Source organism: Scyliorhinus canicula, chromosome 10 (assembly GCF_902713615.1).
Source record: "Scyliorhinus canicula chromosome 10, sScyCan1.1, whole genome shotgun sequence".
Lineage (NCBI taxonomy): Eukaryota > Metazoa > Chordata > Chondrichthyes > Carcharhiniformes > Scyliorhinidae > Scyliorhinus > Scyliorhinus canicula.
This window is the reverse complement of record NC_052155.1, coordinates 7,010,413-7,037,601: the sequence shown is the minus strand read 5'-3', so window position 1 is coordinate 7,037,601 and position 27,189 is coordinate 7,010,413. Positions and strand designations below refer to the sequence as shown.

Below are 27,189 nucleotides of genomic sequence, written 5' to 3'. Positions count from 1 at the left end.
GTGACCAGTGGTGTCCCGCAAGGATCTGTTCTGGGACCTCTGCTCTTTGTGGTTTTTATCAATAACTTGGATGAGGAAGTGGAAGGGCGGGTTAGTAAGTTTGCTGATGCCACAAAGGTTGAGGGAGTTGTAGATAGTGTTGAGGGTTGTTGCAGGTTACAACAGGATATTGACAGGCTGCAGAGCTGGGCTGAGAAGTGACAGATGGAGTTCAACCTACATAAATGTGAAGTGATTCATTTTGAAAGGTCGAATTTGAATGCTGAATACAGGGTTAAAGGCAGGATTCTTGGAAGTGTGGAGGAACAGAGGGATCTTGGGGTCCACGTACATAGATCCCTCAAAGTTGCCACCCAGATTGATAGGGTTTTTAAGAAGGCGTTGGATTTCATTAACATGGGGATTGAGTTTCAGAGCCGCGAGGTTTGCTGCAGCTTTATAAAACACTAGACAGACCACACTTGGAATAGTGTGTCCAGTTCTGGTCGCTTCATTATAGGAAGGATGTGGATGCTTTGGAGAGGGTACAGAGGAAATTTACCAGGATGCTGCCTGGAATGGAGGGCATGTCTTATGAAGAAAGACTGAGAGAGCTAGGGCTTTTCTCACTGGAGCGAAGAAGGAAAGGAGGTGACTTGATAAGAGGTGTACGAGGTGATGAGAGACATGGACAGAGTGGATAGCCAGAGACTTTTCCCCAGGGCGGAAATGGCTGTCACGGGGGGACATTGTTTTTAAGGTGATTGGACGACGGTATAGGGGAGATTTCAGAAGTAGGTTCTTTTCACAGAGAGTGGTGGGTGTGTGGAATGCACTGCCAGCAGAGGTGGTGGAGTCAGAGTCATTAGGGACATTTAAGTGACTCTTAGACAGGCACATGGGCAACAGTAAATTGAAGGGGTGTAGGTTAGGTTGACCTTAGATTAGGATAAATGGTCAGCACAACATCGTGGGCTGAAGGGCCTGTACTGTTCTATGTTCTAATACATGGATTTGCCAGATCCTGGTCTGGTGGAGATGGGATACATGTGAGCTGGTCACAAAATGGCAACTGCTGGTCATTTCATAAAATCATCGAATCACTACAGTGCAGAAGCAAGCCATTCGGCCAATCGAGTCTGCACCGACCCTCTGAAAGAGCACTCCATCCAGGTCCACTCCCCAGCCCACCCCATCCCCTGAACCTAACTTTCACATTCTTGGACACTAAGCTACAATTTAACATGGCCAATCCACCTACCCTGCACAGCTTTGGACTGTGGGAACAAGTCGGAGCACCCGGAGGAAATCCACACAGAGACGGGGAGAACATGCAAACTCCACAAATTCACCCAAGGCTGGAATCAAGGCCGGGTCCCTGTGAGGCAGCAGTGGCCAGTGCACACATGGGTAAATGTATTAGATTCAGCTTCACTATTTGCCAAGATACGGTCTGAACGCTGCTGCCTCTGAGTTACACCGACATTACCGCAACCATCTGGCCATCAGCTTTGCCCATCAGCATTTCGCTACTTTGAACAAATTACAAAAGCTGACGATTCTAATTTTCCTTTCTTCGAGGAGGACATCCTTCTTGGGTGAAGATTTAAAGAGCCAACATAGGCACAACTGGCTGAATGGCCTTTTGTACCATCCCATGATTGTGATTCTACTATTTCACAACAGATCATCTTCCTATCTCAAAGTCTCGCGATTACTGTCATTATTTTAAAACTTACCGATATCATTTTGCACCCTCCAAAATAAACAATCTTGCAAACACTTTAAACTAAATGTCCGGAATCACAAAGAGGTTATTCCCATTTCTTCCAAGTGCTGAAAGGTGATATGTGTCAATGGGAAGACAAGCAGAGCAGCGGTAATTACACCGGCTCCATTCTGACACATGCCTGTTCAAGTATTCTCGAGTCCTCTGCTCAAAAGCAGGTCTGATCCACAGCACCGTCACACCCATCGCGCGTAGGGCAAGGGTTCAGGCCCCAAATCCACCCCTGCCAGAATAGGGAACGTAACACACGCTGTCGGCACCGATTTGACCCACACCGACCCATCCAGACAACCTCCCCCCAAGGAGTCAAGAGTTGCTGTGCCAACACACACTGTTACATGCTTTTGGTCTGGAGCTATAGATTTCCTTTTCATCACACGACCGACCGGGATCTCTCCCATTTTTACCACCAGCCATTGGTGCGTATTGGAAGGAGTTGCAAGTTGATACTCACCCTGTTTAGCGGTGTTATGAATACACATTCCTTGACCATCAGGTCCTTGTGTGGGACACAAACCCGGAGCTTCTGGCTCAGAGGCTGGGATGCTGGCCACTGCATCATCAAACCTCCATTTCAGGTTCACCTCTGGGGGGATTGGAGGGATATGGGGAGTGGGTGGGAAAGCAGAGTTGAAGCTCAAAATCAGCCACGATCGTATTGAATGGGGGAGCAGGCTCGACGGGCTGGGTGGTCTACGCCTGCTCCTGGTGTTATATTTTGTGACCAGATGATCACACTTCAGCATTACCAGCAGAGGAACAAGTCCAAAGGGCAAGTTGGTCCACACCAATGTTTCGCACGCCTAGTCATTCCACCAACATATCCTTTCCTCTAGTTTTGGTCCTGACGAAAGGTCATTGACCTGAAACACCAACTTTCTCTCCCCACAGCTGCCGTTTGATTTGCTGAGTATTTCCAGCATTTTCTGTTGTCATCCCTTTCTCCCTTATGAGCTCATCTTGCTTACCCACAAATAAATCAATTTGCCTCAACCACTCCATTTGATAGCGAGAGCTACCGTTTACCATAATGAGCTCGAGTTACACTGTTCTGCAATAATCACATTGTTTCCATCCTTTATTTATGGAATTCCACTGCAGATTAAAAGTGGCAAAGGATATTCTCAGATTGCTGGGGTTTGTGGCGTAATGCTCCAAAGAGAAGAGGGAAACAACAACTGTTCCAACCTGAAGGACATGCATAGCATGTGCCACAGCATCAGGGTGTCCCATTTCACTTGGCAGCTGACATTATAGTCACTGTTGTGATGTAGGTAACACATTTGTACTTAACGCCCCCACCAATAGTACTCAGATAATGACCAGACGTTAATTGAGGGGCACATATTGGCCAGGGCATTGGGGAAAAACTCCCAGCCCTTCGCTAGTGCTGCAGAATATTTTGTATTGACCTGACAGGGCAGAGTGAGCCTTAGTTCAATCCAAAAGGCTGCATACCCCTCACAGTGCAAGCCCTCCAGCATAGTACTGCCGAAGTGGCAGGTTAGGCGTCGGGCTCAAGTCCCAAAAGTGGAACGTGAATCAACAAGCTGAAGGCTACAGAGTTGAGAGAGTACCCAATTATTTTTTTTTACAATTAAGGGGGCAATTTAGCGTGGCCAATCCACTACCCTGCACATCTTTTTGGGCAGTGGGAGTGAGACCCATGCAGATACTAGGAGAATGTGCCAACTCCACATGGACAGTGACCCAGGGCCGGGATCGAACCCGGGTCCTCAGCACCGTAAGCAGCAATGCTTTTTTAAAAATAAATTTAGATTACCCAATTCATTTTTTCCAAGCAAGGGGCAATTTAGCGTGGCCAATCCATCTAACCTGCACATTTTTGGATTATGTGGGCGCAACCCGCGCAAACACGGGGAGAATGTGCAAACTCCACACGGATAGCGACCCAGAGCCGGGATCGAACCTGGGACCTCGGCGCCTTGAGGGAACAATGCTAACCACTGCGCCACCGTGCCGCCCGGGAGACTTGTTAAATGTTGATACCAGGTTAAGTGGCCCATCATCCCCGTTTCTTACTCGCTCCTTTCTTGAACAGTGACGTTATATTTGTTAACTTCTAGTCTGCTGGGACTGTTCTAGAACCTAGGGAATTTCGGAGAACCGGCACATCCACAATCTCAGCAGTTACCTTTCTTACAGCCCGAGGACAGAGTTCACCCGGTCCTGGGTGGACTTGGAGTGTACACTTGGAGAGACCAGTCCACCCGTCTCCTTCCACTTTCGTTACTCAGTTTGTTCAGTGTACTGGGCTGTACTCCCCCACACCAGTTCTAACCAGCTCTCTTAGTAGCCTTCGGCACATACCCTTTACATTAAAAAACAACTGCTTTTTTTTTTGTTTGAAAACCAGAAAGAGAAACGCTCGGAAAGGAATGAGAGAGAATTTAATGAGTTCTTTGCAGCAGAATTCTAAAAAGGGCTGGTGACAGCAGCTCCTCCAAGTTAACTCTGCAGTTATTTTTATTCAAAACTAATTGAATCAGTTTGTACCCACCAGACAGAAATCCTCGAGGGTGAAGAGGAGAAAAACTACAGATGATTCAGACTGAGCAAAGACAATGAAGGTCCGGCACTGCAGCAGCCTTTAATGAGCCACAGAGCCCGTTGGGACTCGGACTGAGATAGAGCAAAACCGAGCCGGGACACTGGCTGGGCAGAGCAGATCGTACATCAGAATCAGAAATTGGGACTTGCTGTACAGTACAAAAATAAATTAGGCATGTGTTATGTCCAATTTAATGAGAGCTGCAAGGAAATGTTATGAACAGCAAAGAGTCTCAAACTGTCTTTTCTCACACCGCATTAGGGAATAAAGAAAAGAAAAATGTACAGAAATCAGGCCCGTCCAAAACTAGATTTCTAGTCATTAAAGCAGTGACAGTAAACGGATGTAAAAGAAGTGATTGGTCACCCATGTGACCATGCTTATTACTTTCCGAAACAACAGTTTTAACAAAATCTACCACCGCTTGTCTTGGCTTCAAAGCAAAAAAAAACACACATATCCCTTTTTGATCAACTGACCGAACTGCCAAAATGATGGATCTTTCTGGCAATTACTGCCACCATACCCCTCACGCCATCTTCCTGCTTTTGGCTTCACGCTACGCACTTGTTTTGTTCAACTTTTTGCCACAAGACCGCCAGCTGGCACTTCTGATTCGATAAGCGTTTGCGAGCTGAACCACTCCCAGGAACATGGCTGTGACACCAACGCTGTATCTTTCCTCCTCTTCGGTCTTCAGCCCAGCTGGCTGGGCTGCAGGGATTTGAGCGCAGGGCTTTACAGTTTCTATACTGGACCCATTTATACAAACTTATTGCATTTTGCAATTAAAGGGACACAGGGTACGTGAACAAACGCTGACCCACAAAGATGTCTTTCCAGTAAATGAGGCAATGGGCAAATCTCCAAAGCAAATGTTCCTCCCAAATTTTCTTCGTGTTGGGACTCCCTTTGAGCAGATAATCTGTTTGCCCACGACCAGTTTACATTTTATGAAGGTCGCGGTTCATATTAATTTCTCCCGAAGAAATTGAGCAGCCTGTTCATAGAATCATAGCAAAATGCAACTTATTGCAGGTTGCTGGGTGGCTGCACATTCGCCTATCTTGTTGGAGCAGTTCAAGACAAATTAACCACAAGAGAGAGTCAGGAGCACAGATACACCACAACACAGAAGCACCCAAGTTGCCAAGTAAAAGCTATCCTTACCTTTGCTAACCTTAGCAGCGTTTCCCTTTCGTCTTCATCTTTCCTCTGCTTCTCCAGCCGATCCAACTGCTCGAAAAACTTCAGCTGTGACCTGGTATCGTTCAAGAGGCTGTATCGGTCATCGTCCTGCAGGAGCAGAATCAACAGCAAGTGAGTATGAAACTGGGAAATGCTGCTCTTCTCAAATATAGGTTGCTCACCTTCCCGGAAGGACACCAATAAACTAGATAGGTTTCCACAACAATCCGGTCACCATCCCCAAGATTAGCTTTTTATTCAGAATGCTTTAATCAATTGAGTTTGGACTCCCCCGGCTGTCCTGCTGCGATGTGAACTCATGTTCCTGGATCATTAGTCCAGGCCTCTGGAGGACTATACCCTATAATGCAGGCACGTAAAGGTATCTTACAATTAACCCCAAAACATTCTAACCCATGCACCCCAACACCCACACACGGCACTCCTGGCCCAATCGCACGCACGTGCAAAGAAATGCCAGCTTGGCACCTTGGCTGTGCCCATTCCAGCTAGAAATGCCACCTGGGCATCTTGGCAACAGCAAGCTGGCAGCCAGGTGACCAGCAGTGCCAGGGCAACACTCTGCCCAAACGGCATGCAGTGAGGGGCCTCCGATCCCCTGGGAAACCCCCATGAGTGCTATTCCGAATGGTCCCCGTTTATGGGGACTAGTCCTGAATAGTGCTCGCCCGAGGTCTCTGAGGCGAAAGGATTGAATCCCAAAGTCTCCAGTAACTCGTGAATCGGCACATAAAACGTCTGCCTTAAATACGCAGATTTGTCAACAAGTGAACCCCCCCCCCCCCCCCCCCCCCCCCCCCCCCCCACAGTGGGCGGGATTAACATTGCAACGTCTCACGAGATCCCGTTGGATCTCACAGGGCGTTTCAAGCCGGGTAGATCCCAGGAGCGGCGTCTCCCGTCTTTTATTGGCTACGCGAGCTGCTTTTCCGGCGCAGTGATGCCATTGGATCGCACCCAAATACAAGTAGGAAAGTAAATTGTGAAGAGGACTTAAGAAGGCTACATAGGTTAAGAAAGTAGGCAAAAATCTGGCAAATTCAGTATGAGAGTAAATGTGAAATTGTCCATTTTGGCAGGAAGAATAAAAAGAAGCTTTATCTAAATGGTGAGAGATTGCAGAGCTGAGGTGCGGAGGGATCTAGGTGTCCTAGTGTAAGAATCACAATAGGCTAGAGGGTATTGAATGAAAATGAAATGAAAATTGCTTATTGTCACGAGAAGGCTTCAAATGAAGTTACTGTGAAAAGCCCCTAGTCGCCACATTCCGGCGCTTGTTCGGGGAGGCTGGTACGGGAATCGAACCGTGCTGCTGGCCTGCCTTGGTCTGCTTTAAAAGCCAGCGATTTAGCCCAGTGAGCTAAACCAGCCCCTAATGGTGACACCACATCTGGAGTATTATGTACAGTATTGGTCTCCTTATTTAAGGATGAATGAAGATGTATTGGAAGCAGTTCAGAGAAAGTTGAGCAGAAGAGGTGGGTTGTCTTAGAAGGGAAGGTTGGAAAGGTTAGGTTTGCATCCACTGGTGTTTAGTACAGGCGACTCGATTGAAACGTTTAAGACCCCCTGTCGTGGATAGGATGTTTCCTCTTGTTGGAGAATCGGGAACTAGGGGTCACTTTAAGAACAAGGAGTTGCCCATTTAAGACGGAGATGAGGAGAAATCTTTTCTCTCAGAGGCCGGGGGGTCTCTGGAACCCTCTTCCTCAAAAGGCTGTGGAAGCAGAGCCTTTCAAAACTTTTTTTTTTAAAGCCGTGTGAGAGAGATTCTTACGAACAAGGGGGTGAAAGGTCATCGGCAGCAGGAAGGAATTTAGCACACTGGGCTAAATCGCTGGCTTTTAAAGCAGACCAAGGCAGGCCAGCAGCGCGGTTCAATTCCCGTGCCAGCCTCCCCGAACAGGCGCCGAAATGTGGCGACTAGGGGCTGTTCACAGTAACTTCATTGAAGCCTACTCGTGACAATAAGCGGTTTTAATTTCATGTGGGGTTGGGGTTATGGCTGGATCAGCCATGATCTTATCGAATAGCAGAGCAAGCTCAAAGGGTCTACTCCTCCCAATGTGCACGTTTGTACCAGAAAATCAAGAGGAAATCAGTTGGCGGCTATTCAGGACATCTTGCCTGTGCTTGGCTCTCTGATAGAGCTATCCCATCAGTTCCCACTTTCCTTCCTCTTTGTCGTCAGCACTGCATTGTTTTTCTTCCAAGTTAATATCCACTGCCCTTTTGAAAGCTATTAATTGCCTCCTCCACTCTTTCAGGCAGTGCATTCTAGATCATAACTTAATTTTCTATTGTTTAAATCATCACCCCCTGGCTTCTTTGCCAATTAACTTAAATTTGTCTCCTCTGGTTACCAATCCTCCTGCTTCTGGTTTTCTGCTGAAATCAAAATTGGTTCTATGTCTCCTTTTGGGGATTAGAGATTTCCTTATATCCTTTACATCAAAAAAACCCCAGTAAAATATTTGAGTCATTTGCAAAGGCTGTAATTAGAACTAAAGAACATTCGAGATTGCCCCCATGACTGTAGATAAATGGAGCGCATGGTCACGTAGACCAGACGGCCTCATATTTAGTTTTGCACTCTTGCAGGAGGATAGGTGATTTACCTGAAGCAGGTAAGGGGTTTATATGCCTGGCCTCATGATTCAAAGAAAAGGTACAGGCCAAAGGGAGAAGGACAGGATATTGGATGTCGCTGAAAAATGGCTTCCACTGGCACGAGGATTAATACCTGGTGGACATGAATTTCAGATCAAAAGAAACACAGGGAAGCCTTTAATTCCCCTGAACCGAAATGCAAAGGGAGTGAGTGGGGATGTACTGCCCGGCAAGGACAGCAGAAGCAGACAACTTCTAAAAGGGAATTGTAGGAACACTTGAAAAGGAAAAGATTGCAAGACTATGGGGGAAGAGCAGAGGTTATGGGATTAATTGAATACCTCTTTCAAATAGCCAGCTCAGGCACAGTGGGCCGAGTGGTCCTAATTTCTGTTGCTTCATTGGATTGGATTTGTTTATTGTCACGTGTACCGAGGTACAGTGAAAAGTATTTTTCTGCGAGCAGCTCAAATAGATCATTTAGTACAAGAAAAGAAAATTTAAAAAAAAGAAAATACATAATAGGGCAACACAAGGTAGAGTCAATGGATGGGAGGCAGGTTTGTGTGATGGACTGGGCTGTGTTCACGACTCTCTGAAGTTTCTTGTAGTCTTGGGCCAAGCAGTTGGCAAACCAGGCTGTGATTGAGCCAGATCGGATGCTTTCTATGGTGCACCTGTAAAAGTTGGAAAGAGTTAGTGCGCTGTTGTGCCTTCTTGGTGGTAGTGTCGACGTGGGTGGACCAGGACAGAATTCTGGTGAAGTGCACACCTAGAAATTTGAAGCTGTCAACCATCTCCACCTCAGCCCCCCTGATGCAGACAGGGGTATGATTGAAGAGGGTCTTTTTGGGTGGGTGAACATTCTCTTCCTGCTTGCTATCTAATAACCTCTGCTGCTCGTCAGCCTGTACAATGCTCAACTGTGACACTGAATTGGTCCTTACTTAGACCAGAGCATTTGAGCAGTGATGCGCCCCTGCATGAATCGCTGCCTTTCGCAGGGAATGGGGAAAGGCTTTGGGAATCAGAAGAACAAAGGTACTTAGGAGTCCGAGTTCAAGATTTTCTTAAGGATAACATGCAGGTTCAGTCAGCAGTTAGGAAGGCAAATGCAATGTTAGCATCCTTTTCAAGAGGGCTAGAATACAAGAGCAGGGATGTAACGTTGAGGCTATTTAAGGCTCTGGACAGGCCCCATTTGGAATATTGAGATCAGTTGTGGGCCCAGTTTCTCAGGAAGGGGATGAGAGGAGGTTTACAAGAATGATCCGAGGAATGAAGGGCTTGTAATTTGAAGAGTGGTTGAGAACTCTGGGTCTGTACTCCTGGAGTTTGGAAGGATGAGTGGGGGATCTCATTGAAACCCATAGATTACTGAGAGGCCTAGATAGATAAGATGTGGAGAAAATGTTTTCAAAGAAGACTAGAACCAGAGGACTTCGCCTCAGACTGAAGGGACGATCCTTTACAACTGAAGATGAGGAGGGAATTGTTCAGCCAGAGGGTGGTGAATCTGTGGAACTCTTTGCGGCAGAAGGCTGGGGAGGCCAAATCACTGAGTGTCTTTAAGACAGAGATAGATAGGTTCTTGATTAATAAGGGGGATAAGGGTTATGGGGAGAAGGCAGGAGAATGGCAGAAGAATGCGGATGAGAAACATATTAGCCATGATCAAATGGCAGAGCAGACTCAATATATTTTATGGTCTATGGAGGGTAAACGGGGAAAATATTTGGGAGTGGAGGGAAGCATGGGAGAGAAACATATTCTTGACACGAAAAAGAAACGAGGCCATCAGTTGAGGTTGATGTTTATCTTTCACACAAGTAGACAGTCCGAACCCTCATTTCCCCAGCATTTTCTCTTCGCCTTTCATTTAAACTCAAATGCTGTCAGTTTGTCCCTCAAACATTAAACCAGGAAATGAGTTCTCAAAAGCTCTTGCTCCCCATACATTTTAACTCATAGGTTTAATTTTTGGTCAAAGTCCCCTTGCTCTCGGGGTGGCACGGTGGTGCAGTGGTTAGCACTACTGCCTCACGCCGCCGTGGACCCGGGTTCGATCCCGGCCCTCGGTCACTGTCCATGTGGAGTTTGCACATTCTCCCGTGTCTGTGTGGGTTTCACCCCACAACCCAAAAAGGATGTGCAAGGTAGGTGGATTGGCCACGCTAAATTGCCCCTTAATTGGGAAAAAAGAATTGGATACACTCGGATTTTCACAGCAACTTCATTGCAGTGTTAATGTAAGCCTAATTGTGACAGCAATAAAGATGAATAAATTTTGATTCGTCTCCAATAAGTACTGGAAACAGACCCCTTTTTATACATCTGAACGATCCATCCTTTCAGCATTTTAACCCAGCTGGAAAGTGAAGTACTTTGCTGAGCCGGCGTAACTCTTCCTTCTGTCACAGGACTTGCACAGGTTATTGGCATTTACCTCTTGCTGGGAGAGGATATCAATAGATTTAACTAATTCTGGCTGCCCACTAAGTGGGGGTTCTCCAAATTCCACAGCAATCAATCCCAACAGTGATACTTCCAAATAAGTGCAGAGACGCAACTCATCAACAGGGCACCACACAGTCAAAAGCTCAATTTTAAAGCACAGAAAAGGCCCAAGAGGTCTATCCCCTTCAAAATATTCCAGACAAGCCTCCTCCCACCCATCCTCATCTCACCTTGGAAGAATATCCTTCCATTCCTTTCTCGTTCATGTGCTCATCATGATCTTTATTGTCACAAGTAGGCTTAAATTAACACTGCAATGCAGTTACTGTGAAAATCCCCTAGCCGACACATTCCGCCGCCTATCGATACACAGAGGGAGAATTCAGAATGTCCAATTCACCTAACAAGCACGTCTTTTGGGACTTGTGGGAGGAAACCGGAGCAAACCCACGCAGACACAGGGAGAACGTGCAGACTCTGGACAGACAGTGACCCAAGCCGGGAATCGAACCTGGGACCCTGGAGCTGTGAAACAACAGTGCTAACCACTGTGCTATCATGCTGCCCACCAGTTTCCCCCTGAAACCCAGGCCATTTTCCTTAACCACTGATAGCGGATTCCGCATCCCCAGCGCTCTCTGGGCCAATAGGTTCCTCTCTAATCCCTCAGCGGAATTTCCCGGGACCATTGTGCATTTGTGGCCCTAACGTTTTGGGTACTACCACAAGTGGAAACATTATCGCCACACCTACCACCACCCCCCGCCCAGCCCCTTCATAACACTGGTGACAAATTGGCATAGCTGCTGTACTGTAAAGAAGAGTTTAGATTTATTTATTTTCTCCTGCCAAGATCAGTCAACCCAGCAGCACATCAAATACACATTCTGGAGCCCTCGTAGCAGATACAGCAGAATTCATGAGCTGCTTGAAGGCAATCAACCTCCCTTTGGAAATTACTTAATTTTACTAATCTTTCTCTTTATAAATTATTTCAGCAGGATGTCAGCCCTCAAACACATAATTGTCTGTGTGGTTTTGGAGTTGAACTTAAAAGCACATTACTCGAGAGTTGGGAATTACGGCCTGTGCTTGATGAATTGTAACATGTCGCTGACTTCAACATTCATTTAAAAAATCTTCAATAAAGCTTAAAGTCATACATAAAAACTATTTTTTTTAAAAAAAAGGACAGGGTGAAATTTTGAGATATCCGATGTGAGATCTGGATCAGAGGAATTCAATGTGTGACCACATAACAAAATAGCAGGTTCCCATCAACTAAATGCTATCATCTGAGGGCAGCACGGTGGCACAGTGGTTAGCATTGCTGCCTACGGCGCTGAGGACCCGGGTTCGAATCCTAGCCCTGGGTCACTGTCCGTGTGGAGTTTGCACATTCTCCCCGTGTCTGCGTGGGTTTCACCCCCACAACCCAAAGATGTGCAGGGTAGGTGGATTGGCCACTCTAAATTGTTCCTTAATTGGAAAACATAATTGGGTACTCTAAAAAAAAAAAATTTTTTAATGATATCATCCACGGATGGCAATGAGACACTCCTACCAAATCAGAAAAATCACACCCCTTAAATTTGGCCCCTCTGGGCCATTCACAATTTTCACCACCCTGCTAGATACCTCTGTGCCTTTAGTGGCCTACGTGTAAGCTTTAGAATTCCCTGCCTCTCTTCCTTGAAGGCACTTAAAACCTACCTCGCTGACCAAGCCTCGGACCACCAAATGTTCCAAAGACACTGGGCGAGTAAGGTGGTAAATGGTGAGGAGGATAGCCTTCGATTACAGAAGGGCATAGATGGGCTGGTCAGCGGCAAATGGAATTCAATCCGGATAAGTGTGAGGTGATGCATGTTAGATAGGATAAACCAGGCAAGGGAATACATAATAAACGACAGGACCCTGGGAAGCACCGAGGATCAGAGGGACCTTGGTCTGCATGTACACTGGTCCCTTAAGATAGCAGGGCAGGTAGATACAGTGGTTAAGAAAGCATATGGTATACTTGTCCATATCAGCCGAGGCACAGACTTTAAGAGCAGAGAGGTTACACTGGAACTGTATAAAAGGTTGGTTACGCCTCAGCTAGAGTATTGTGCGCAGTTCTGCAATCCACATAATAATAATCTTTATTGTCACAAGTAGGTTTACATTAACACTGCAATGAAGTTACTGTGAAAATCCCCTAGTCGCCACATTCCGGCGCCTGTTTGGGTACACGGAGGGAGAATTCAGAATGTCCAATTCACCTAACAAGCACATCTGTGAAATGTGGGAGGAAACCGGAGCACCCGGAGGAAACCCACCCAGACACAAGGAAAATGGCAGACTCTGCACAGACAGTGACCCAAGCCGGGAACCGAACCTGGAGGTGTGAAGCAACAGTGCTAACCAATGTGCAACCGTGCCATCCCATTATAGGAGGGACGTCATAGCACTGGAAAGGGTGCAGAGGAGATTTACCAGATGTTGCCTGGGTTGGAGAGTTTTAGTTATGAAGAGAGATTGGATAGACTGGGGTTGTTTTCCTTGGAGCAGAGGCGACTGAGGGGGGCGGACATGATTGAGATGTATATAATTATGAGGGGCATAGACAGATTAGACAGTAAGAAACCTTTCCCCTTGGTGGAGGGATCAATGACCAGGGGGCATAGATTTAAGGTCAGGGGCAGGAGGTTCAGAGGGAATGTGAGGAAAACTTTTTCAACCAGAGAGTGGTGAGTGTCTGGAACTCACCGCCTGAACGGGTGGTGGAGGCAGAGGCCCTAATGACATTTAATAAGCATTTAGATGTGCACGTACGATGCCAAAGCATACAAGGCTTTGGTCCAAGTGCTAAAAAATGGGATGAGGATAATTAGGTGGGTTTTTTGTTTACTGGCACAGACACGATGCAACAAATGGCCGTTTCTGTACCGTGGGCCTTTATGTCACCTGTCTTATTATTGCCTTATGGGACAATGTGCCAATTGTTTGTCAGAAACCCTCCCATGAAGCACCTTGGGTGCGTTGCACTACACAAATATAAATTCTAAAGGTTATCCAGGAAATTAGCCCCTTGTTTAAATTGGCCTCCATTAAATAGAGGAAGATCTTTGGAATTACTCTAACCGAGCGGGGCTCTGGATGCCCCGTCAATGCGATATTGAAGGCCGAGAGAGACAATTCCCACTCAGGGAATTGAGGAATATAGTTGGGAAAAGAAAAAGTTAAGGCAGGAGATGGGCCACGATTGTAGTGATTGGTGAAGGCCATATGGTCGGCTCCTATTTTTGTTTTAAATTTAGAGTAACCAATTCATTTTTTCCAATTACACGCCAACTTAGCGTGGCCAATCCACCTACCCTGCACATCTTTGGGTTGTGGGGGTGAGACCCACGCAGACACGGCGAGAACGTGCAAACTCCACGCGGACAGTGACCCACAGCCAGGATCGAACCTGGGACCTCAGCGCCATGGGGCAGCAGTACATAGAACATAGAACACTACAGCGCAGTACGGGCCCTTCGGCCCTCGATGTTGCGCCGACCTGTGAAACCATCTGAAGCCTATCTGACCTACACTATTCCATTTTCATCCATATGTCTATCCAGTGACCACTTAAATACCCTTAAAGTTGGCGAGTCTACTACTATTGCAGGCAGGGCGTTCCACACCCCTACTACTCTCTGAGTAAAGAAACTGCCTCTGACATCTGTCCTATATCTCTCACCCCTCAATTTAAAGCTATGTCCCCTCGTATTGGTCATCACCATCCGAGGAAAAAGACTCTCACTGTCCACCCTATCTAACCCTCTGACTATCTTATATGTCTCTATTAAGTCACCTCTCAGCCTTCTCCTCTCTAACGAAAACAACTTCAATTCCCTGAGCCTTTCCTCGTAAGACCTTCCCTCCATACCAGGCAACATCCTAGTAAATCTCCTCTGAACCCTTTCCAAAGCTTCCACATCCTTCCTATAATGTGGTGACCAGAACTGCACGCAGTACTCCAGGTGTGGCCGCACCAGAGTTATGTACAGCTGCAGCATGACCTTGTGGTTCTGAAACTCAATCCCCCTGCTTATAAAGGCTAGCACACCATATGCCTTCTTAACAGCCCTATTAACCTGGGTGGCAACTTTCAGGGATTTATGTACCTGGATGCCGAGATCTCTCTGTTCATCTACACTACCAAGAATCTTGCCATTAGCCCAGTACTCTGCATTCCTGTTACTCCTTCCAAAGTGAACCACCTCACACTTTTCCGCATTAAACTCCATCTGCCACCTCTCAGCCCAGCTCTGCAGCTTATCTATGTCCCTCTGTATCCTATAACATCCTTCAGCACTATCCACAACTCCACCGACCTTCGTGTCATCTGCAAATTTACTAACCCATCCTTCTACACCCTCTTCCAGGTCATTTATAAAAATTACAAACAACAGTGGCCCCAAAACAGATCCTTGCGGTACACCACTAGTAACTGAACTCCAGGATGAACATTTGCCATCAACCACCACCCTCTGTCTTCTTTCAGCTAGCCAATTACTGATCCAAACCGCTAAATCACCTTCAATTCCATACTTCCTTATTTTCTGCAATAGCCTACCGTGGGGAACCTTATCAAACGCCTTACTGAAATCCATATACACCACATCAACAGCTTTACCCTGATCCACCTGTTTGGTCACCTTCTCAAAAAACTCAATAAGGTTTGTCAGACATGACCTACCCTTCACAAAACCGTGTTGAGTATCGCTAATCAACTTGTTCTTTTCAAGATGATTATAAACCCTATCTCTTATAACCTTTTCCAACATTTTACCCACAACCGAAGTAAGGCTCACAGGTCTATAATTACCAGGGTTGTCTCTACTCCCCTTCTTGAACAAGGGGACAACATTTGCTATCCTCCAGTCTTCCGGCACTATTCCTGTCGACAAAGACGACATAAAGATCAAGGACAAAGGCTCAGCAATCTCCTCCCTGGCTTCCCAGAGAATCCTAGGATAAATCCCATCTGGCCCAGGGGACTTGTCTATTTTGACATTTTCTAAAATTGCTAACACCTCCTCCTTTTGAACCTCAATTCCATCTAGCCTGGTCGACTGAACCTGAGTGTTCTCCTCGACAACATTGTCTTTCTCCAGTGTAAACACTGACGAAAAATATCCATTTAATGCTTCCCCTATCTCCTCTGATTCCACACACAACTTTCCACTACTATCCTTGATTGGCCCTAATCTTACTCGAGTCATTCTTTTGTTCCTGATATACCTATAGAAAGCCTTAGGGTTTTCCTTGATCCTATCCGCCAACGACTTTTCGTGTCCTCTCCTCGCTCTTCTTAACTCTCCCTTTAGGTCCTTCCTGGCTAACTTGTAACTCTCAAGTGCCCTAACTGAGCCTTCATGTCTCATCCTAACATAAGCCTTCTTCTTCCTCTTGACAAGTGCTTCAACTTCCTTAGTAAACCACGGCTCCCTTGCTCGACAACTTCCTCCCTGCCTGACAGGTACATACTTATCAAGGACACGCAGTAGCTGTTCCTTGAAAAAGCTCCACATTTCGATTGTACCCATCCCCTGCAGTTTCCTTCCCCATCCTATACCTCCTAAATCTTGCCGAATAGCATCATAATTGCCTTTCCCCCAGCTATAATTCTTGCCTTGCGGTATATACCTATCCCTGCCCATTGCTAAAGTAAACATAACCGAGTTGTGATCACTATCACCAAAGTGCTCACCTACATCTAAATCTAACACCTGGCCGGGTTCATTACCCAGTACCAAATCCAATGTGGCCTCGCCCCTTGTTGGCCTGTCTACATACTGTGTCAGAAAACCCTCCTGCACACACTGCACAAAAACTGACCCATCTATAGTACTCGAACTATAGTATTTCCAGTCAATATTTGGAAAGTTAAAGTCCCCCATAACAACTACCCTGTTACTCTCGCTCCTGTCGAGAATCATCTTTGCAATCCTTTCCTCTACATCTCTGGGACTATTCGGAGGTCTATAGACAACTCCCAACAGGGTGACCTCTCCTCGACTGTTCCTAACCTCGGCCCATACTGCCTCAGTAGACGAGTCCTCAAGCGTCCTTTCTACCGCCGTAATACTTTCCTTGATTAACAATGCCACACCCCCCCCTCTTTTACCATCTTCTCTGTTCTTACAGAAACATCTAAATCCTGGAACCTGCAACAACCATTCCTGTCCCTGCTCTACCCATGTCTCCGAAATCGCCACAACATCGAGGTCCCAGGTACCAACCCATGCTGCAAGCTCACCCACCTTATTCCGGATGCTCCTGGCGTTGAAGTAGACACACTTCAAACCAGTGTCCTGCTTGCCGGTGCCCTCTTTCGAACTTTTAACCCTATCCCTGACCTCACTACTCTCAACATCCTGTACACTGGGTCTACAATTTAGGTTCCCATCCCCCTGCTGAATTAGTTTAAACCCCCCCGAAGAGCACTAGCAAATCTCCCTCCCAGGATATTGGTACCCCTCTGGTTCAGGTGAAGACCATCCTGTTTGTAGAGGTCCCACCTACCCCAGAATGAGCCCCAATTATCCAGGAAACCAAAACCCTCCCTCCTGCACCATCCCTGTAGCCACGTGTTCAACTCCTCTCTCTCCTTATTTCTTACTTCGCTAGCACGTGGCACGGGTAACAACCCAGAGATAACAACTCTGTTTGTTCTAGCTCTCAGCTTCCACCCTAGCTCCCTGAATTTCTGTCTCAAATCCCCATCTCTCTTCCTACCTATGTCGTTGGTACCTATGTGGACCACGACTTGGGGCTGCTCCCCCTCCCCCTTAAGGATCCCAAAAACACGATCAGAGACATCACAAACCCTGGCACCTGGGAGGCAACACACCAACCGTGAGTCTCTTTCGTTCCCACAGAACCTCCTGTCTGTTCCTCTAACTATGGAGTCCCCAATGACAAGTGCTCTGTTCCTCTTCTCCCTTCCCTTCTGAACAACAGGGACAGACTCTGTGCCAGAGACCTGCGCCCTATTGCTTACCCCTGGTAAGTCGTCCCCCGCAACAGTATCCAAAACGGTATACTTGTTATAAAGGGGAATGACCACAGGGGATCCCTGCACTGCCTGCCGGTTCCCTCTGCCTCCCCTGACGGTAACCCATCTACTTTCTTCTTTTACCTGAGGTGTGACTACCTCCCTATAACTCCTCTCAATAACCTCCTCCGCCTCCCGAATGATCCGAAGTTCATCCAGCTCCAGCTCCAGGTCCCTAATGCGGCTCTCGAGGAGCTGGAGTTGGGTGCACTTCCCGCAGATGTAGTCAGAAGGGACACGAGAGGTGACCCTTTCCTCCCACATTCTGCAGGAGGAACATTCAACTGCCCTAGCCTCCATTCCCACTGAACTAACTTCCCAACTACTGAAAAATAAAAAAAAAATAAAAAACTTGTTAGTTTAGCAATCCAACGGACAGAGCTTTTTTTTGCTCTGCGGCCACTGTGCCGCCGTGCTGCCCTGTCTACTCCTATTTTTGTGTTCTTATCCATTCCAAAAGCAAATAGCAGTGACTAAGTGGTTCACCAGCATTGAAGATCAAAAGCTCAGCAAGGTGGACCCTGGGATAAGGGGGGGTTTGTTCTGTGATTCGAGCTTGAGTAAAATGGGTCTGCATTCTCTACTGTTTTGAAGGACGGGAAACAATGTCAACAAAGCCTGCAAAATTCTGAAGGGACTTGTTGGACGCACACAGAATGTGTTACGGCTGGTCGGGGAACCAAAACCATGGGGCACAGCCTCAGAGTAAGACGACGATCATTTACGACTGAGATAGAGGAGAAATTAGTCACTCAAAGGGTGGTGAATCTTTGGAATCCTCTATTCCAGAGAGTTGTGGATTCCCCATTGTCGAATGCATTTAAGGCTGGGGTAGACAGGTGTCTCAGGGGATTAAGCAATTTGGGGAGGGGGCAGGAAACTGGAGTGGAAGCCCAAGATCAGCCATGATAATACTGAATAGCAGAGCAGGATCGATGGGATGTGTGTCCACGCCTGCTCCCCAAGTGTCCGAATGAGACTCAAATCAACTCAAGCCACATAAAGACATGTTGGAAGGACAGAAATCACCAGGTGATTATCTCAAAGGAAAGAAAGCCACCATCCGTGTCAGACAGGATACCAAAAGGTACTTTCATCACAAGGGGGAGTTCATTTCAATTCATAGACTAGCCTCAAAACCCCCTTGAGAATTTACAATTCACATTCTAACTTTCAAATTACTCCATGGCCTTTCTCCCTTCCCGTCTCCAGCCTAAAGCACCCAAAAACCCTCCAATCTCTGCCTTCGTGCACATGGTCCAATTTTCATCACAGCCCTATTTGCGGACAGGTGCCAGGTCCCATTACTCTGGAATTCCCTCCCTAAACTTTGCCCACTTCTCTCCTCCTTGGGCTCTGCCTGACCGGTCCTAATGGCTCACATAATTCTGAGAAATTTAGTTTGGATAATCACTCAATGAAAATCAACACTCAAAATAAAAATGGAGACTTTAGTCACGTGCAGCCTTCTTCAGGCTCAGGTGATTGTGGTGATATCTGCATCACTGTAAATACACAAGGGGTTAATGTACACTGCAACTAAGTAAACACTAGAGGGAGCACCAGAGACGTCATGACACACAGTCATTCAACCAATAGGTCAGTAAGATAGGACACGACCAATGGGCAGTCAAGACACACCCAGAGGTGACACTACCACAATGGGGCGACCCATATAAAAGAACAGGGCACACATGCTCTTTCTCTTTCCATAGGCGACACTCAGAGAGACAGGGGCAGATCAGGGAAGCATCATACCCACCACATGGCTTAGAGCAGACTGGTTAGTTAGATTGAGTTACTATAGTAAAATCAGCAAGAGAGTCAAACTCAAGTAGGAGAATTGTTAACTGCTCAATAAATATGTTAAACCTATCTCCAAGTTTGAACCTTCCTTTGTCAGAGTATACATCAAGGCAGCAGCTTATGCTACGTGAAGAAGCATAACACAACAGTGATGACAGGAGCCTGTACCTGTCCAGGAAGCAGGGCTGTGCTCAGCTGTCACCCAGCGGCAGGGAACTGCCATTTTGCAAATGGCAACTGGGACCACATTTCCCTGACCAAATTAAGATGTGATAATGAGCTGGTTGCAAGGAAAGCAAGACGGAGAGATTGAAAAACAAATCACGATGAACTGCTGGGAATCAAATAATAGAACGTCAAAGCACAGGTCATTCAGCCCATCATACCATTGCTGGCTCATTGCAATTAGTCCCACTCCCCTATTCTAAACTTCCGAGTTTGCAAATTTCCTGCCATGCATTGGGCAAAATTCTGCTCTCACTGCTCTTCCAGGGAGTGCATTCTGATTCACAACAACAGCTCAGTGCATGAAATAATTCTTATGCTGCTTTTAGTGCTTTTACCAATTACCTATTGCCCTCTGATCACCAAGCACCCTGCCCCGGAAACTGCTGCTCCTTATTTACTCAATCAAAACCTTCATGATTTTGAACTCCTTTATTAATTCCCTTAACCGTTTCAGCTCTAAGGTGAAGGACCCCAGCTTAAACAGAGAAAATAGGAGTAGGCCATTTCCGAAGAAGTCCAAAGATGTGCGGTTTAGGTGGGGTTGCAGAGATAGGCCTGGGTAGAATGCCGTTTCAGAGAGTGGGTGTATACTCGATGGGCCGAACGGCCTTCTTCTGCCCTGTAGAGATTCTGCGGAATCGGCCCTTTTGAATCTGCTCTAACATTCAATATGATCACGTCTGATCCTCTATCACAACACCATTGCTCCCGTTCTCTCCCCTTACCCTTTGATGCCTTTAGAGTCCAGAAATCCATTCCCTTTTTGAGTATCTTCAGTGACCTGGCCCCCACAGCCTTCTGTGGTAGAGAATTCCAAAGGCTCACCACTGACCCTGGACTCTTTTAAAAAGGACATGGACATGCACCTCAATGATGATAATCTTTATTGTCACAAGTAGGCTAACATTAACACTGCAATGAAGTTACTGTGGAAATCCCCCAGCCACCACTGGTTTAGCACAGTGGGCTGAACAGCTGGCTTGTAATGCAGAACAACGCTAGCAGTGCGGGTTCAATTCCCATACCAGCCTCCCCCGAACAGGCGCTGGAATGTGGCGACTAGGGGCTTTTCACAGTAACTTCATTGAAGCCTACTTGTGACAATAAGCGAATATTATTCTTACATTCTATGGAGTGAATACATTTCTTCTCATTTCAGTCCTAAATGGGATACCCCGCACCCAGACACAATGATCCCCTGCCCATGACCCCAAGCCAGGGGGAAAGAACATTCCTGCATCTAGTCTGTCCCATCTCAACTTGATATAGAACATTACAGCGTAGTACAGGCCCTTCGGCCCTCGATGTTGCGCCGACCTGTGAAACCACTCTAAAGCCCATCTATACTATTCCCTTATCATCCATATGTTTATCCAATGACCATTTAAATGTCCTTAATGTTGGCGAGTCCACTGCTGTTGCAGGCAGGGCATTCCACGCCCTTGGAGCTGAGTCCACAAAAGATCAGCCATGATCTAATTGAATGGCGGAGCAGGCTCGAGGGGCCAGATGGCCTACTCCTGCTCCTAGTTCTTATGTTCTTATGTTCTTACTACTCTCTGAGTAAAGAACCTACCTCTGACATCTGTCCTATATCTATCTCCCCTCAATTTAAAGCTACGTCCCCTCATGCTAGACATCACCATCCAAAGAAAAAGGCTCTCACTGTCCACCCTATCTAATCCTCTGATCATCTTGTATGCCTCAATTAAGTCACCTTTTAACCTTCTTTTCTCTAACGAAAACAGCCTCAAGTCCCTCAGCCTTCCCTCATAAGATCTTCCCTCCATACCAGGCAACATTTTGGTAAATCTCCTCTGCACCCTTTCCAATGCTTCCACATCCTTCCTATAATGCAGCGACCAGAATTGCACGCAATACTCCAAATGAAATGAAATGAAATGAAAATGAAATAAAAATCGCTTATTGTCACGAGTAGGCTTCAATGAAGTTACTGTGAAAAGCCCCTAGTCGCCACATTCCGGTGCCTGTCCGGGGAGGCTGGTACGGGAATTGAACCGTGCTGCTGGCCTGCTTGGTCTGCTTTAAAAGGCAGCGATTTAGCCCAGTGAGCTAAACCAGCCCCTGCGGCCGGACCAGACTTTTGTACAGCTGCAACATGATCTCATGGCTCCGAAACTCAATCCCTCTACCAATAAAAGCTAACACACCGTATGCCTTCTTAACAACCCTCTCAACCTGGGTGGCAACTTTCAGGGATCTATGTACATGGACACCGAGATCTCTCTGCTCATCCACACTACCAAGAATCTTACCATTAGCCCAGTACTCTGTCTTCCTGTTATTCCTTCCAAAATGAATCACCTCACTTTTCTGCATTAAACTCCATTTGCCACCTCAGCCCAGCTCTGCAGCTTATCTATGTCCCTCTGTAATTTGTAACATCCTTCTGCACTGTCCACAACTCCACCGACTTTAGTGTCATCTGCAAATTTACTCACCCATCCTTCTACGCCCTCCTCCAGGTCATTTATAAAAATGACAAACAGCAGTGGCCCCAAAACAGATCCTTGTGGTACACCACTAGTAACTGGACTCCAGGCTGAACATTTCCCATCAACCACCACCCTTTGTCTTCTTCCAGCAAGCCAATTTCTGATTCAAACTGCTAAATCACCCTGAATCCCATGCCTCCGTATTTTCTGCAATAGCCTACCGTGGGGAACCTTATCAAACGCTTTACTGAAATCCATATACACCACATCAACTGCTTTACCCTCATCCACCTGTTTGGTCACCTTCTCAAAGAACCCAATAAGGTTTGTGAGGCACGACCTACCCTTCACAAAACCGTGTTGACTATCTCTAATCAAATTATTCCTTTCCAGATGATTATACATCCTATCTCTTATAAACCTTTCCAAGACTTTGCCCACAACAGAAGTAAGGCTCACTGGTCTATAGTTACCGGGGTTGTCTCTACTCCCGTTCTTGACCTACGGGACAACATTTGCTATCCTCCAGTCTTCTGGCACTATTCCTGTAGACAAAGATGACTTAAAGATCAAAGCCAAAGGCTCAGCAATCTCCTCCCTCGCTTCCCAGAGAATCCTAGGATAAATCCCATCCGGCCCAGGGGACTTATCTATTTTAACACTTTCCAGAATTGCTAACACCTCCTCCTTATGAACCTCAAGCCCTTCTAGTCTAGTAGCCTGTATCTCAGTATTCTCCTCGACAACTTTGTCTTTTTCCTGCATGAATACTGACGAAAAATATTCATTGAGCACCTCTCCTATCTCCTCTTACTCCACGCACAACTTCCCACTACTGTCTTTGACTGGCCCTACTCTTACCCTAGTCATTCTTTTATTCCTGACATACCTATAGAAAGCTTTAGGGTTATCCTACCTGCCAAAGACTTCTCATGTCCCCTCCTGGCTCTTCTGAGCTCTCTCTTTAGGTCCTTCCTAGCTAACTTGCAACTCTCGAGCGCCCTAACTGAACCTTCACGTCTCATCTTTACATAAGCCTCCTTCTTCCTCTTGACAAGTGTTTCAACTACTTCAGTAAACCACGGTTCCCACGCCCGACCACTTCCTCCCTGCCTGACAGGTATATACTTATCAAGGACACGCAGTAGCTGTTCCTTGAACAAGCTCCACAATTCAATTGTGCCCATCCCCTGCAATTTCCCTCCCCATCCGATGCATCCCACGTTTTGCCTCAATGCATCATAATTACCTTTCCCCCAGATATAACTCTTGCCCTGCAATATATACCTATCCCTTTCCATCATTAAAGAAAACTGTGGTCACTATCACCAAAGTGCTCACCTACCTCCAAATCTAACACCTGTCCTGGTTCATTACCCAGTACCAAATCCAATATGGTCTCGCCTCTCGTCGGCCTATCTACATACTGTGTCAGGAAACCCTCCTGCACACATTCGACAAAAACAGACCCATCTAAAGTACTCGAACTATAGCGTTTACGGTCAATATTTGGAAAGTTAAAGTCCCCCATAACAACTACCCTGTTACTTTCGCTCTTATCCAGAATCATCTTTGCAATCCTTTCCTCTACATCTCTGGAACTTTTCGGAGGCCTATAAAAAATCCCTAACAGGGTCACCTCCTTTCCTGTTTCTAACCTCAGCCCATACTACCTCAGTAGACGATTCCTCATCAAACATCCTTTCTGCCACCGTAATACTGTCCTTGACTAACAATGCCACCCCTCCCCCTCTTTTACCACCTTCTCTGAGCTTACTGAAATATCTAAACCCCGGCACCTGCAACAACCATTCCTGTCCCTGCTCTATCCATGTCTCCGAAATGGCCACAACATCGAAGTCCCAGGTACCAACCCATGCCGCAAGTTCCCCCACCTTATTCCGGATGCTCCTGGCATTGAAGTAGACACACTTTAAACTACCTTCCTGCCTGCCGGTACACTCCTGCAACTTTGAAACCTTACTCATGACTTCGCTACTCTCAACTCCTGTATACTGGAGCTACAATTCAGGTTCCCAAACCCCTGAACTAGTTTAAACCCTCCCGAAGAGCATTAGCAAATTCCCCCCCCCAGGATACTGGTACCCCTCTGGTCCAGGTGTAGACCATCCCGTTTGTAGAGGTCCCACCTACCCCAGAATGAGCCCCAATTATTCAGGAATCTGAAACCCTTCCTTCTGCACCATCCCTGTAGCCATGTGTTCAACTGCTCTCTCACCCTATTCCTCGTCTCACTAGCGCGTGGCATGGGTAACAACCCAGAGATAATAACTGTTTGTTCTAGCTCTAAGTTTCCACCCTCGCTCCCTGAATTCCTGCCTTACATCCCTATCCCTTTTCCTACCTATGTCGTTGGTACCTGTGGACCACGACTTGGGGCTGCTCTCCCTCCCCCTTAAGGATCCCGAAAACACGATCCGAGACATCGCGGACCCTGGCACCCGGGAGGCAACACACCAACCGCGAGTCTCTCTCATTCCCACAGAAACTCCTATCTATCCCCCTAACTACGGAGTCTCCAATGACTAATGCTCTACTCCTCTCTCCCCCCTTCCCTTCTGAGCAACAGGGACAGACTCTGTGCCAGAGACCTGTACCCCATGGCTTACCCCTGGTAAGTCCCCCCCCCCCCCCCAACCCCCCAAACAGTATCCAAAGCGGTATACTTTTCAATGGGGTTCCCTCTCATTCTTCTAAATTCCAGTGAATACAAGCTTAGTCGACCCAATCTCCCCCTTCGACAATCCTGCCATCTCAGAATCAGTCTGGTGAACCTGTGCTGCACTGCATCTGCTTCCCCAGTCTCACCACATGGTCCCTCATCCCTGATAACACAATCTCCTCTGCGCCCTCTCTCAGGCCTCGACATCCTTCCAAAAGTGCGGTGCCCAGAATAAAAGGAGGACTTGCATTTTGTATCGCGCTTTACATGGCCGATATCTCAAAGCACTTCACAAAGTGCAGCCGCTGCTGCAATCTAGGGAACGCGGCATCAAGTTTGTGCACAGCAAGCTCCCACAAACATCAATGTGATCACCTGCCTTTGCGATACTGGCTGAAGGATAAACATTGGCCAGGACACCGGGAATAACGGGAAACTAAGGAAATTTGGCATGTCCACATGAACTCTTACCAACTTTTACAGATGCACCATAGGCAGCATAATCAAAGACCCCTCCCACCCGGCTTACTCACTCTTCCAACTTCTTCCATCGGGCAGGAGATACAGAAGTCTGAGAACACGCACGAACAGACTCAACAACAGCTTCTTTCCCCACTGCTACCAGACTTCTAAATGACCCTCTGATGGACTGACCTCATTAACACTACACCCCTGTATGCTTCATCCAATGCCGGTGCTTATGTAGTTACATTGCGTACCTTGTGTTGCCATATTATGTATTTTATTTTATTCCCTTTTCTTCCCATGTACTTAAAGATCCGTTGAGCTGCTCGCAGAAAAATACTTTTCGCTGTACCTCGGTACACGTGACAATAAACAAATCGAATCCAACCCCCTCTTTTACCATGGGGTCTTTAACACCCACCTGAGTAGGCAGATGGGGGTCTTGGTTTAATGTTGCTTCCAAAAGACAGTGACCACTAACAGTGCAGCACTCCTTCAGTGTTGCACCGAGTGCCAGCCTAGATTTTGGTGCACTTTCCAAATTCCTCAGGTGGAAACTAATCGGTGATCTGAAAATGTTTTGCACTCTATACCCTCATTCACCCAGCCAGAGGGTAAAAATTCTCAGCAAATGGTTTAGTGGGCACTTCCTCATCGGCATGGTGGTAAGAAGATGGCAAACCTTGTATGTCGCCATCCGATGCTGTGCAATCACAGTGAGCTTTTCCACCAGTTCCCGTAAATGCTCTTGCGTCGCGTGAGATATGGTGTTCAACACGTCAGAGTTCACCTCGGTCACGCCATGCTTCTTCCCTGCAGAAGGAGTAATGCATAATTTACTTTGCTGCCCAACTCAAAACGCAACACTGTTTTATAGCATCATAGAATTGCAGTGCAGAAGGAGGCCATTCGGCCCATCGAGTCTGCACCGGCCCTTGGAAAGAGCACCCGACCTAAGCCCACACCCCCACCCTATCCCCGTAACCCAATCCAACCGTTTTGGACACCAATGACAATTTAGCATGGCCAATCCACCTAACCTGCACATCTTTGGACTGTGGGAGGAAACGGGAGCACCCGGGAGGAAACTCACGCAAACACGGGGATAACGTGCAGACTCCGCACAGACAGTGACCCAAGCCGGGAATCGAAACTGAGACCCTGGAGTGGTCAAGCAACTGTGCTAACCATTGTGCTAGCGTTCCTCCCCCCCCCAAGGTAAAGTCGCCAATATCCCAGATGACCATAGGCTGCTTTCCCCATTCAGGGGGAGAGAGCTAACTGGTGGTGATTTAACCCGAGAATCACCACACCTCAGGCAAGATTGAGACGGCAGGGCCTTCATGAAGAGCCTCAGGCGTTACAGGAATTGAACCCACGCTGTTGACCTAGCTCCGCATCACAAACCAGCGGGCCAGCCAACTGATCTAAACCAGCCCCCATATTTCTGATCTCCAGCAACCACAGTATTTTGCCTTTATACTGCATTTATATAGCATCCTTTAACTTGTTAAATGTCCCAAGGGACTTCATCGGAGCAACTGACAGACAAAGTTTGACACTGATCCCCCGCCCCACCAGTTAAGGAGCTGAGAACGGGTGATGACGGGCTTGGTGGAAGATGGAGCATCTTACAGGGGGGAGAGTTAAAGTGGGTGGAGGCGTTTAGGGAAGGAACCCCAGATCTGAACGTTGAAGGCCACCTAAAGCTCTGCCGCCAATGCTGGGGTGCCTCACATCAGGGATGCACAAGCAGCACCGCTCTCCTAAAGTCATAAAATACTGTGTCCTGATTCAAAAAAGTATGTCATTGATTGAAAGGGCAGAGGATCAGGATTGTTATAA

The 27,189-nt window shown here is 47.0% G+C and overlaps 1 protein-coding gene across 1 annotated transcript in view; it reads right to left on the bottom strand.

Moving 5' to 3' along the window:
* Nucleotides 1–27,189, bottom strand: part of LOC119972901 (transcription initiation factor TFIID subunit 4-like) — a 167,494-nt gene that overhangs the window by 66,074 nt on the left and 74,231 nt on the right. Inside the window, exons 11-12 of the mRNA XM_038810446.1 lie at nucleotides 26,027–26,157; nucleotides 5,511–5,636 (exon numbers count right to left, since the gene is read on the bottom strand). Coding sequence (XP_038666374.1) covers nucleotides 5,511–5,636; nucleotides 26,027–26,157 — 257 coding nt within the window. The remainder of the gene's footprint in view (nucleotides 1–5,510; nucleotides 5,637–26,026; nucleotides 26,158–27,189) is intronic.